We start from the raw sequence: 12513 nt of genomic DNA on the forward strand, positions 1-12513 counted from the left end.
GCTGCCCCGGATGGGAGGTTCTGCCACTGTTGGTTCTGTGCCCTCTGACCTGAGCCTCCGACCCAGGCGAGTGGGCCGAGCTCCTTCTGGCTCGGGAACTCTGCCCTCGGGCACGTGGCTCCTGCCTGGGGTGGACCGGAGGAGCTACCCCTGAGGAGGACCCTGCAACCTGGGCCTACGAGAGTGGCTCTTCGTATCAGTAATTCGTGCCAGATGTGCATTGCAGGTTTTCATTTTAGTGCTAAAGCCTCCCTTGCTGCACAGCCAGCTGTGAGCAGTGTAGCCTGGTCATCTGGTTTCTATGATTAAAACATTAGAGGGAACATTCGTTGCTGGAGGGCCAAGAGGGGACAGATGGGTATACACGTGTTCCTCACTCCTGGCAGCGGCACTCGAGGCCTGAGCTCTCGTCACACTCAAGTGTGGGGTGCGTTCACACAGCCTTCAGGAGTCCCGTCCCCCCCGCTGCCGCCGGGCCCGGATGGGTCTGCACCGAAGCCAGGCAGCTCCTGTACTTCCCCGGTTCCGTTCTCCTGGAGCAAACCTGACAAATAAGGCACTGCTTTCCCGACTCCCGCATCCTCATAGCATGACCTGCAGCACCTTGTCCCGTGGCTGTGCTTGCCAGCAGGTTGCACTCACAGGACTCCAAGCTGCATGTGTCCCGCTTCCCAGAATCCCCAGAGCTAAGTGGGTTTTAGAAAACAGGTGTTGGCTGTCCCCCTAAGCCAGTAGAGCTGGGTGTCTCTGGGAAGAAGGTAGAGTGTCAATTTGAGCAAAAGGAGAGCCCATTTTGCAGCAAAGACAGCAGGAAGTCTTTTCTGAGTAGATAAATCCTGACTGAGGGGTCAGGACAGAGGGGCGGGGGAGCCTGGCAGCCCTGTGTAGAGGCTGTTTAGACTGAAGGCTGCACCACTGTGGCTTGGGGCCTTGGCAGGTAGGTTGCTAGAACATTCTCTTGCCCCTCGACCCACCACCTTCCCCAACATTTATGGAAGCTGTCATTAGGCCACTGTTTCCAAAGCAGATTAAATTTGCTCAATGGACATTTATTAAGTACCTGTATTTGAGACAGGAAAAGAAGGTAAAATTAAGCTGATTACTTAACTCCAGTATCTTTCTATTGAAAATCCCTGTGTGTAAGGAGAGAACCATTGCTTTCTGCTTCTCAGATGTGCATTGGTGTGACGTGAGTCACAGAGAAACACTTTGAATGCTCGGAGACCCTTCCATTGAGCAGTAGAAGTAGAGAGGAGAAAAGACACTGAACGTGCTTCTGGCCTGGACACCAGCCCCCAGGCCCTTGCCGGGCACGGCCAGTCCCCCCTCCCCCCCCACACACACAGGTCACCCCCAGAGCTCTCCGCTAATCCCACCTTCCTGTTGCAAAGTTTCATTTCTCTCCGCTGTTTTTTTTTCCTCAATTTTCACTACCCACAGATTCATTCTAGTTAAAAGTAGCCCCTCCTTGAAATACAAATACCTTTAACATGCCAATACAGGTATTTTACAAGTGAAAATATAAGCCACTGCCATTTGTATAAATTTATTCTCATAGTCATCAAATATTTTTGGAGTTCCTACTATGGATACATTTTAGAGGAGTTGACGTATAAAATAAGGCTAGACAGAGAAGTTCAGTGGCGATAGCAAGAACAGTGGTCACTACCATCGGGGGCTGACATTGAACCAATCACTGTGCTAAGTGATTTGCATTCACCATCTTATGTAGTCTTCACAACAACCCTTTGAGGTAAGATACAGTTAATATTACCGCTCACTGAACAAGAAACAGAGATTAAGTAATTTGCCCAGAGTCACACAGCAGGTACAGGAAGCCCTATCAGTTCAACTTCAGAGCAAAAGCTTTTCCCCAATAAGTTTTCATTTTCTCTCTAATACCTTCTACATGCAGCTCTCAAGTTTAGAGACTGAGAGTTTACCCCTCAGCCCTCCCACCCTGTCCACGCCCAGACCTCACCTCTTCTTGACAGCTCTCTGGTGGAAGGCCCGGCTGTGGCCAGTCCACACAGAGCAATCTCTACCTGTCTTTTCTGGTGATCTCTCCAGCCCTGAGCTGATCTGGGAAGGGCATCCTGGGGTAGGACAGGCAGCACCACGGGGAGGTGACTGGGCTGAGAAGTTAGGGGACACACGAGTCACCAGGGCTTACATCCCAGGGCTCTGTTGCCGTCATCTGCCCGGCAAAGTGGGCCAGTTGCTAACGCTGCCTTTCTCTTCCTTTCTCAGGCATGAACGCTTTACAGTTACAGAATCTGGCCACGCTGGCGGCCGCTGCAGCCGCAGCCCAGACCTCAGCCACCACCACCAACGCAAACCCTCTGTCCACCACGAGCAGCGCCCTGGGAGCCCTCACCAGCCCTGGTAAGAGGACGTGAGAAAGGGTACCCAGGTCTGCACACACCCGGTGCCATGTGCAGGGTAGGCGTGCCCAGGCAGCCAGGGAACTTGCCTGGGCATCGGGGTTAACTTGTTTCTTTATTTTATTTTCCAACGGGAAAAAAAGTTTTCTCTGAGAGAGTCCACCATGCTAGTGGTTCTCACACATTCATTTTGTTTCAAAAATGTGTTGTCCATTCAATCCTTCCTAGGTCTTCACCATTATGAAGAGCTTCAATCTCTTAGTCATGCTTTTTCTCCTGTCTCTTTTTTCTTTTTTTTTTTCTTTTTTTTTTTAGCAATTTAAGAATTCTCTGTTAAATCTCAAAATCCCTAGTCATTGCAGTGTTACATTTCTCACCACCACCATTCTTCTCGTTTGACTTTGAAGTCCATGGTCTAGAGGGACCACATTTGTTGCTTGTTGACGGTCATGTCTGGGCTGTGTCATTTAAAGTCTTTCCTCACATATGTTGATGCCTTATTCAAAAGCAGATGCCATTTTTCTTTCATACAAGCCAGACCTAATGTGGTTGCTTGGATACCATGATTTGTTTGTTAAGAAATGTTTCGCTGGCTCCTCCTCCTCTCTGAATTTTCTAGACCTTGATAAATGACCTCACCTCCTTCTCTGGTGGGTGGAGGAGTTGACCTGGACAATCTCCAAACTTTCTCTAACTCTGAAAACCTCATGACCCTCCACCAGCTATGCCCAAAAGACTAGCTAAGTGTTGAAAAAACTTTCATCTAACAGCACGGGGTTTTCTTTGAGAAAAATAGAAAATGAAAGTTGCAGCACACTGCTGACCAGCTTGCTTAAAGCTTTTGACATCAGGGAACAGGCAATAGCCCTTGGTTTGTTTCTAAAACAGTGTAAGACATTTCCCTCTGAGGGCAGTTTGGCGGGAGAAATCTAGGGGATATGTAGGAAGAGCTGGGGGATCTATCCTTAATGTGCTGTAACCTCATAGCAACAGCCCATAGAGCATTGGCTTCATTCTCTAAAATGTCTTTTAAAATGTACCATTCCTCTATGTGGGCCTCGTTTCCTGAAACAAATGGTATTCCCGAGAAACAACTTTGTCATTTCTTCCAACAAATTAAGTTATAGCTCTAATGCAATAAATGATACATTTGTTATTAAATAAATCACATAGTGACTCTTTTTAAGAAATAAATACCATAAATACCCCTTATAAAAATAAGGATTTTTCTTAAAAACAGTTTTTTAAAATTAACCTCTCTGACCTATCTGTTTTATAAATTGGACTGGAAAGTATTTTCTCAAATAAGAATTTTTATCTCCCCTATGAAGGCTATGAAATGATTATATTAAAACATCACACAGTTTATTGTATCTTTAGTCAGAAGCTGACATTTTTAACTATATTTAATTGGAGAGAAAAAAACTAAAAGTCACTCAAAATCTGAACACTTTGTTGTTTATTTTAAAATGAAGAGGATTTGCACCTTTTTTAAAAGAAAACAATATTAACTTTATTTTGTCTAAAGTAAATTTTTCTAATTTTTCCAACCTTGGAAAAATTACCTTCTCTCCCTTTTATTGAAAACTAAAGGCCCAGTGCATGAAAATTCATGCACTGAAGGGGGCGTCCCTCAGCCTGGCCTGCCCCCTCTCACAGTCCGGGAGCCCTCAGGTGCAGGAGATGACCCGGTGATCAGGGGAAGGTGACGCCCCCATCACACCTCTGCTGCTGCCACTGCTGGCAGCGCAAGCCTCGGCCAACCCTAGTTACCTGAGTCTCGGGCGGCCCTGGGTGGCTGGGGGCTGAGGGCGGGTCCGGCTGCACCATGCGCCTCCCCTCCACCACCCTACACCCCCGGCTCGGCTGAAAGGGCTGTGGGACTCAGGTGGCAGGTGCAAGGAACAGCCAGACCACACACCTGCTACCCCCCCCAGTGGGGCTGAAAGGACTGAGGGACTCCGGTGGGGCTGAGGGGACTGGGCGCCACCATCTTTGTGATGGTGTGATGGTCAATTTGCATATTCCCTCTTTATTAGATAACCAGCAGGAACTGGTCAAATCATTGGTAACAAGGTAGAAAAAAGAAAATTCTTTTTCTTATGAAAACTCTCTTCCTTGTATGTCAAGGAGCCATATAGCCCACAGTTTGGGCCATGGGTCCTTACTTTAAACTTTGACATATTATTATAGTTATATTAAAATTATGCTGCTATTCTGACAATTAGGCTAAGGGTATGTGACCTATTGTTTGCTTGTTAAGGGTTCATTTGACTTTATTAAAATATATTATTCTGTCATGGTATTTGTGCTTGGTTTCAGGGAATCAAAATTAATATTAAAAAATTCCTTCTTTAAAAAGGACTTGTCGGTTTGAGAAGCTGAGCAAGAAAGCGGGTGGGAGGTGCTCCGTGTGGTAATGTGACTGATAGATAATACAGTCAGACGGTGTGAGGCGCTGCCCTGGGAGCTGGGACAGAGCAGCGAGCAGAAGGGACAGTCTGTTCCCTTCTGTCTAACAACTTCCAGCCCATCAGGGTAACGGACAAGAAGCAAACAAGTGTGTGCCCCGCACGTGATGGACACGCGCTGTGAAGAGAGACCAGGCAGCAAGGTGGAGCGAGGAAAGGGGTTGAAAGAGGCTTTCTTTCTCTGAAAAGGTGACATTGCAGCAGAAACCTGAAAAAAGAGGAGGGGAAGCCATGTTGACATCTAGGGACCAGGCATCAGGCAGAGGACCGAGCAGGGGTAAAGGCTGGGAGGCGGGAGGGAGCTTGTCATGATCACACACTAGCAAGGAGACCGTGGTGCTGAGCAGGGTGAGAGGCGAGGGGGCGTGGAGGCGAGGTCCACATCCGTGGCTCCACATCCATTCCCTCCAATGTTGTCAGGAGCACAAATATGGTATAACCTTCTTTTAAAAAATTTATTGATTTTTAGAGAGAGGAAAAGAGAGGAAGAGCTGGAAATCAAACCAGCAATCTCTCGGACAAGACGATGTCCAACCATCTGAGCCACACTGGCCAGGGATGGCAAAACTTTATTAAGATGCAGTGTACTTAGGCAGCCTAGGAAGATGGCTGAAGTATTTAAGGAACTTTAAATATATTTTACCCTTTTCAGATTTTTCCTGGGGCCTTACAGAAAGGGACCCTGTGTCCTGAGATGGGTCCCCTCCCTTCGTGCCCACCCCCAGCAAGGTGTCCTTCCCTTTGCTCTTAGAGCTGTCCTTCCACAGCCTCTGCTAACCAGGAATCATGGAGAGTGGCTTTTCTCCCTCCACTGAGGAATGCTTTGCATAATAGCTGAAAGTATTTCATTAGAATCCTGAAGTGTAGCAGCAGAAACGATTTAAATCTACATTTCAATTATTTTTCTTAAGTGTAACTAAAAAAATCTGGCGTTTAAGTGAAAGTAAATTATTTGTCTAATTTCCATCAGGGACTCTTTCAAAGTCACAGAAAACGTGGTTAGTAGAATTCATGGCTCTCCACTTCATCAGAGCAATTTCCTATGGGGAGAAAAAATGGTTGCCAAGGCCAATGTCATTGCTTATTTTTTTAAATAATAAAAAGCCAGGCTTACTATTGTTCCATGAACAACTCCGTCAAACTGAAGTGCACCACTCCTGTACAGGCCTTGGTTTTGCCCTCTTTTTAAAGATGTCTCTTATGCATCAGACAAATCTATCTAGAAAGGAAAGGGGCATTCAATCCCCTAAACTATTAATTCTTTTAATTGTAAATTTATCATTTCAATTTTTGCCAGGAACAGTCTCCCTACAGCATTATTATAAATGATTTTAAACCATCTATGCTTTAAAACATGAAAGATTAAGCTTTAATTTTTGTTTTAAAAAATCCCCTTAGGCAATAAATAGGTTCCTTTGTCTTGTGGCCTTGAAATACAAATTAAAATGTTCTAAATTGCCCATGGTTAGAATAAGTGTTTCATGCAGTTATCAGATGGTAATGAATAAAATAAGAAATTAAATCATGAAAGAATAAAAACCAGGTAAATGCATAGTATCCCTTTTATAAGTTTATCCCAGGTCTTTTGAAGCCTAACTTAATCGTGTTTCTTGTCTTTCATTTTGTTACTAGTGACCCGGTGCACAGATTCATGCACATTGAAAGGAAATTAATTAGAAGGTGGCCAGCAGGGTGGGACTGGGCGAGATGGGCCAGTCGCACCCTGGAGCCAACCTCCAGTGGTCCCTCCCTGGCGTCTGCGGAGGGAGCCGGGTCCCTCTGGCAGGTAGGGTCCTTCGGCCTGGCCTGCAGGGATCGCACCGAAACCGGCTCTTTGACATCCCCAAGGGGTCCCGGAGTGCGAGAGGGCACTCTGCCAAGTTGCTGTTGTACAGGGTGTGGAATCAAACACAAGTGTGCAGTAAACCAGATTCCGGGCCTACTGTGCCCCAGCAGCAACATAACCCACAGCCAGAGGTGGAATCACGCAGCCCTGTGAGGAATCAGGCTCCCTCCCCTCTGGTTTCGGGGTGTGTCACCCGAGAACCACCGCTGTCAAGTCACTGCAGCTCCTGCATTGAGCATTTGCCACTTGGTGGTCAGTGCGCATCATAGTGACAGATCAGACAGTTGGACACTTCACATATTACCTTTTATATATATAAACTAGAGGCCCAGTGCATGAAAATTCATGCACTGGAGTGGGGGGGGGTCCCTCAGCCTGGCCTGCCCCCTCTCACAGTCCGGGAGCCCTCAGGGGCGGGAGGCGACCCGGCAGTCAGGGGAAGGTGACACCCCCATTACACCTCTGCTGCTGCCGCTGCCGGCAGCGCAAGCCTCGGCCGGTCCTCGTTACCTGAGCCTCGGATGGGCTGGGTGGCTGGGGAGCTGAGAGGACTGTGGGACTTCAGAGGTAGGTGCTCGGAGCAGCTGGGCCCTCCTGGGGGCGGGCCCAGCCTTGCCATGCACCTGCTACCCCAGCAGGGCCAAGGGGACTGGGCACCACCATCTTGTGGCTGTGGGCACCACCATCTTTGAGGGCATGGCAGTCAATTAGCATATTCCCCCCTTATTGGCTGTGGGCGCCACCATCTTTGTGTGAGGGTCAATTAGCATATTTCCTCCTTATTGTCTGTGAGCACCGCCATCTTTGTGACAGTGTGAGGGTCAATTACCATATTCCCTCTTTATTAGATAGATAATAATTTTTCCTTTGTTTATTTCAATCTCCTATTTAATTAATTCTTGGGTCATTTCTTCTTATCCAATTTTGAACCTGTTTTGAGGAATGTGTCTGTATTGATATAAAGAGGCAAATTGTCTTTAAGGCTTGCAGCTAGGTCATAAAGAAAGGTAATATTTGTAGATATATTGTTTTGTTTGGTAATTTTGAGAGCTTAGGTGAGAGCATTGTTATTTACCACATATGAACATTTCTTTGGCATTTTCTGTCTAAAATATAGTATTGTGTTCCTATGCCACATTATTTCACTGAACTTCTACTTCCTTTGGGTTTTGGGTTTTTTTTTATGTTTTAAAATTCTCCAAATGCTCTTTAAGTGCACTCAATCAAGTGCACACTTTGAGATAATAGATAATTTCTGTCGATAGTGTAAAGCATTTTAAAATGCTAAGGGAGCATTTTTCCATTCCCACCATTAACTTTTCAAATGGTTTTCACTTGAAATTCTAGGCAATGTTGTTTCCTCATCTTCCAGATGTTCCCTGCCTCCTTGAAAGATGTGACAGACACAATAAAGTCCCAAGAAAAGGTGTGGCTTCCCTGGAGACTGAGGTTGAGAGTCTGGGGGTGCATTCCCGTGACTGGGGCCTCTCCTGCACTCAGACAGGAAGAACAGGGAGTGGCCCCTTCAGTGTGGAGAAAAGCCGCCGCCAGCTGGATGGCTGGAGGAGCAGTGAGGCACCAGAAGTTACCCTCAAACCTTCCAGTGTTCCCTGAGGCTTCCATCCCCCTTAACTGTGCCTGCAAGGTGCCATTTGTGGGCTCAAGCCATGGAGAGAGATGGGGTCCATCTGCTGAGGTAACCCCGTTTTCCAGCCTTCTGCTTTTGCAGGGCAAGCATGTCATACGTTTCTGACAAACACTTACCTGATTCTGCACCTGAGGCAGAGGCCACTCCTTCCTCAGCAGCTGCACTAAGAGCTCCTGAGGGCAGAGACAGAGGGGAGGCTGAGTGTGGTGCATGGGGTAGGGGGCTGTACCCTTCCCTGCTACCAAAGTCCGTTCCTCATACTCCTACCAACACATTCCACACCTTCCCACTGCGGGTTAGTGTTTGAGCACACTCCTTGTTTCTCACCGTCTAGAGTAAGGCCTTTCTAAGCAGGGGCGGTGTATTTACTTGAATCCCCCTTGCATTTGGAACAATACCTCGCACCCAGGCACTCAAATAGTGTTTAATTCCATTAACAAGAGCAAAATGAAGATGTTCTCAGACAAATGTTTAAAAGCCCTTTATTCATTCTAGTCCAGGGCTAATCTCTGAGCAGGAACCCTAGTCTGTCACAGTGACCTTCAGCAAGGTCAGTGACCCACCTGACACCCCCAGACTTGGTTCTCAGTAACCTAAAAATAGCCACCCTTCACAGTGAGGATTCAGGTCTGAAGAATGAATCTATAGTAATTTACATTAGAGCAGAGCAGTTTGGTATTCCAATAATTTTAGGAAGATTGGCTTTCAAAATGCTCTGATGTCATGATGTGGAATAAGGAAGAGTCTCATATCAAATAAAGTCATTTTATTTTCAAAAGAATCATTAACTCCTGTGTGGGCTTTGGAAAGCTCATCCCCCAAAAGTGCTCCTTAGTTATGAGAGCTTCGCAGACTCCACAGGGTCCTGGGTGCACCTCCCCATTTAACTTTTCAGGGTGTTTGTCACATATACATCAGTGTTTATTAATTCAGGACGAGTTATCTGAACCTTCCATTGTTCTCCTTAGGCCCATCTTGTCTCATCGCTTATTTTCAAGGAAAAGAAGTAAATCTCAAAACAGTTTTTTCCGTCACTAGCTAGATGGTTCATTGTTTCATTCAGGCTGTTGTTAAAATTAGCTATTTATTTGTGGGGTCAAATCAGTCAAATAGCTTACACCCCTACTGCTACCAAAAGAGAACTGACATCCCATTCTTCCCTCATTTCCTGAAAGTTCCAGCATTTTGTGCTACTTTTTATTTTTTGAGGTTTCCACATGTTAACTCATTCTTTATTTTCAAAACTGTTAATGGAGGTTTGAATTATGTAAAATGTTCCATAAAGTGACTATAATTTCCCAATATAGTTTTCATTCATTCAATAATATTTATTGAGCATCTGCTATGTACCTGAGATATTCTAGGTCATTTGAAACATATCAGTGGACAAAGCTGACAAAAGTCCCTGTGCTTGTGTAGATTATATTCTAGCATTAGCTTTTTAAAAAGCATTATTTTACTAAATCCCTCCTATACTAAAACGATTTCATTGGCCTTTAAGCATCAACAATAACTTTTACACCCTTTGTGAACACTTTTCACAACCATTATTTTTGTGGACTTTACGTTAAAAGGTTGTGTAAGACCACAGTGGGGAGAAGAGGGAGGCTTCTCTCACTACGTTCTCCCCCTTCTGTAAACTGCCCCATTTTTCTATACATTTAATGCAACAGGAGCTCTGGGAGCAGTATTAGCCATTAGGGTGTATTTGGTAAATCACAAAACGGGAAAAGTGAGACACATGCTTGGTACTCTGTTCTGTGGCTTAAGAGAAGCATTTCATGAAAATCACATATTTCAAAAGTTCTAGGCATTTAAACCATTTTTAAAAAATAATCAGCAGTGGTCTGCTTTCTAGTAAATGGTTCTGTATTTGGTATTGGTTGATCGGTTTCTAGGGTGACAATATAAAACATGCAAATCCTTCCCAAACCAAGGAGTTTTGATGGCCCCATCATGGGCTGGGCATTTTAGGGTGGAATTACCTTTAAATTTCGCTTATTCTCAAGAAAATGAGAAGTCTCTTGGTCCAAATAGAAAAGCAGCAGGTCCTCGAATTCATTCTGGCGTCTGACCTGCCAGAGGGTCCCTACCTCCTGCCCTCAGAGCAACTTTGCAGGGTGGCTGGATGGCTCCTAAAGCAATGAGATGCCCTGCCCTAGAGTCTCTTAATCATCCTGAACCAATTTAGAGCTGAAGGAAGCTGAGGGGGAGAGGTTTATGGTTCATCATCCCACTGCAGAGCCCGCACTCAGAGTTACACAGCCCACTCCACCTCTGCCCTGAGCACTGCTTGGGTCCCGCATCCTGTGAGCGGCCATTCATTCAGAGGGCTGACACTCCGTGCTTTGCTCTGGGTGCGCTTTTTAATATCCTCAGATATTGGCCCTCATGCTTCGTGTGTGTGTGTGTGTGTGTGTGTGTGTGTGCGCGCGCGCGCCTTCAGTGGCTCTGGCGGCTGCGCTGTCCCAAGTGCTGGCGATTCGTTGTACATATGGCCCTGCAGTCGCCTGCGCCGCGTGCAGAGCCACAGCAGGTGCCCTCGGGTTGCGCATGAGCTCAGAGGTGTATTTTCTGTGCAACAGGACCGCTCTGAGTTGTCTCCCCCTAAAGTATCGGTGTGACTGTCTGTTCTAACCATGTACCGCTGCCCACACTGGTACAGGCATGTGTTCATTGTTTACATGTGTTTTAGATGAGAAAGCAACAAAACTTTATTCTGGTCACAACTCCCTCGAGGTTCATGATCCAAGGCCCATGTATGACGACTCAAAAGCAGCCAAGTAGAAATGTTTCGTTCCTATGTGGTTTAATCCCATGAATTGCTATAACTCTTTGCAGTGGCCACATACAAAAAAATAAGCAAAACGCACAAAGCTGGGCAGTCCAGTTGGACAGCGGAAAGTCAGGTGGGCACAAGGTGTCAGTGACGGGAGAGATTTCATCTTCAGGAAATGGGGGACATTTTTAATAGAAGGGCTGACTTGGGAGCCAAAATTATAAGATGAGGTAGGATTTCAAAAGGTAAAAACAGAGTAGGAGATAGAGGAAAATGTGTCAAAGATGAAAAAAATGCAAAAAAAGAATTTAGTTTTTCCCAAGGATGAGGGGTGTGGGAAAGAATAGCCATAGAAGACTCTGAGAGCCATGGCCAAGGAGCTGGGACTTTCTCGTAGGACTTTGAGCACGAGAATGTCAGTGCTGGACTTGGGTACTGAACGGATATGGGAGAACAAGAGGAAAAAGTGAAGAAGACAGAGCATGGTTCATCTGAGGGGCCAGTGGCACAGTGTGTTCCATTAGCGGGGAGGAGGGCGGCAGAGGGAAGGTTTGTGTGGAAGCTGATTGGGCTTTGCACATGCGAACAAGCCTTCGCTTTAAGTGCACCCAACAGGCACCTGGCTATCTGATCCTCGAGTGTATCATGGAGACCGGAGCTGAAGTAATGCATTGAGAATGAACTGCAGAGGTGAGGCAGGCCGAGTTACTCTTGGGATGGGTGAGATCGTTAAGCTAGAATCATCCAACAAAACAGAAGGGACTGGGTGTTCAGTCTGGCCGTGACCCTGTCTGCGGGACAGAAAGGGAGAACCAGGTGGTGGCAGGAGCTCCCAGGTAGCACAGTGTCAGGGAAACCAAGCAAGAGAACTTGGAGCAGGACTGTGCTCAAGGTGGGAGGAGAAAAGAGGTTCTGTGGTCCCTCCCACCCCCGCCCCCAATCATGAATTTAATTCATAAATTTAAACTATGCACCGTTCTGAGGAGTAGGATGAAATTTTGCACCGTCCCTCTCCATCCTGCCTGGGACCTGGACCATCCGTTCGTCCGGTGTCTCCACACTATAATATGTCCCCCACCCTTTAGTCACTTAGTAGCCATCTCAGTCATCAGCTCAGCTGACCTGGGATCATGCTTGTGTTCAACTCACCCTTATTTTATTTCACGGTGGCCCCAGAGCCCGCGAGTAGGGATGTTGGCAGTTCACATATGCCAAAGAGAAGTTGTAAAATGTGCATAAAGTGTGTAGAAAAAAACATAGTATGTATAGGGTTCATTCTGTCCATGGTTCCAGGCATCCACTGGGGTCTTGGAGCTTATCCCCCACAGATAAGGGGGAAGACTGTACTTGAAGTTGGCATGGGGTCCATTCACCCTAACGAGTGG

At 46.4% G+C, this 12513-nt stretch overlaps 1 protein-coding gene across 13 annotated transcripts in view; it reads left to right on the top strand.

The window, feature by feature from the left end:
- The window catches only part of CELF2 (CUGBP Elav-like family member 2), an 862326-nt gene that overhangs the window by 814628 nt on the left and 35185 nt on the right, over positions 1-12513 (top strand). For all 13 annotated transcript variants that reach the window (XM_070391817.1, XM_070391760.1, XM_070391781.1 and 10 more), the window contains one exon: positions 2251-2385. In XM_070391817.1, the coding sequence (XP_070247918.1) occupies positions 2251-2385 (135 nt within the window). The remainder of the gene's footprint in view (positions 1-2250; positions 2386-12513) is intronic.

Source organism: Myotis yumanensis, unplaced genomic scaffold, assembly GCF_028538775.1.
Source record: "Myotis yumanensis isolate MYYU_CA2020_CCGP unplaced genomic scaffold, mMyoYum1.0.hap1 SCAF_1, whole genome shotgun sequence".
Lineage (NCBI taxonomy): Eukaryota > Metazoa > Chordata > Mammalia > Chiroptera > Vespertilionidae > Myotis > Myotis yumanensis.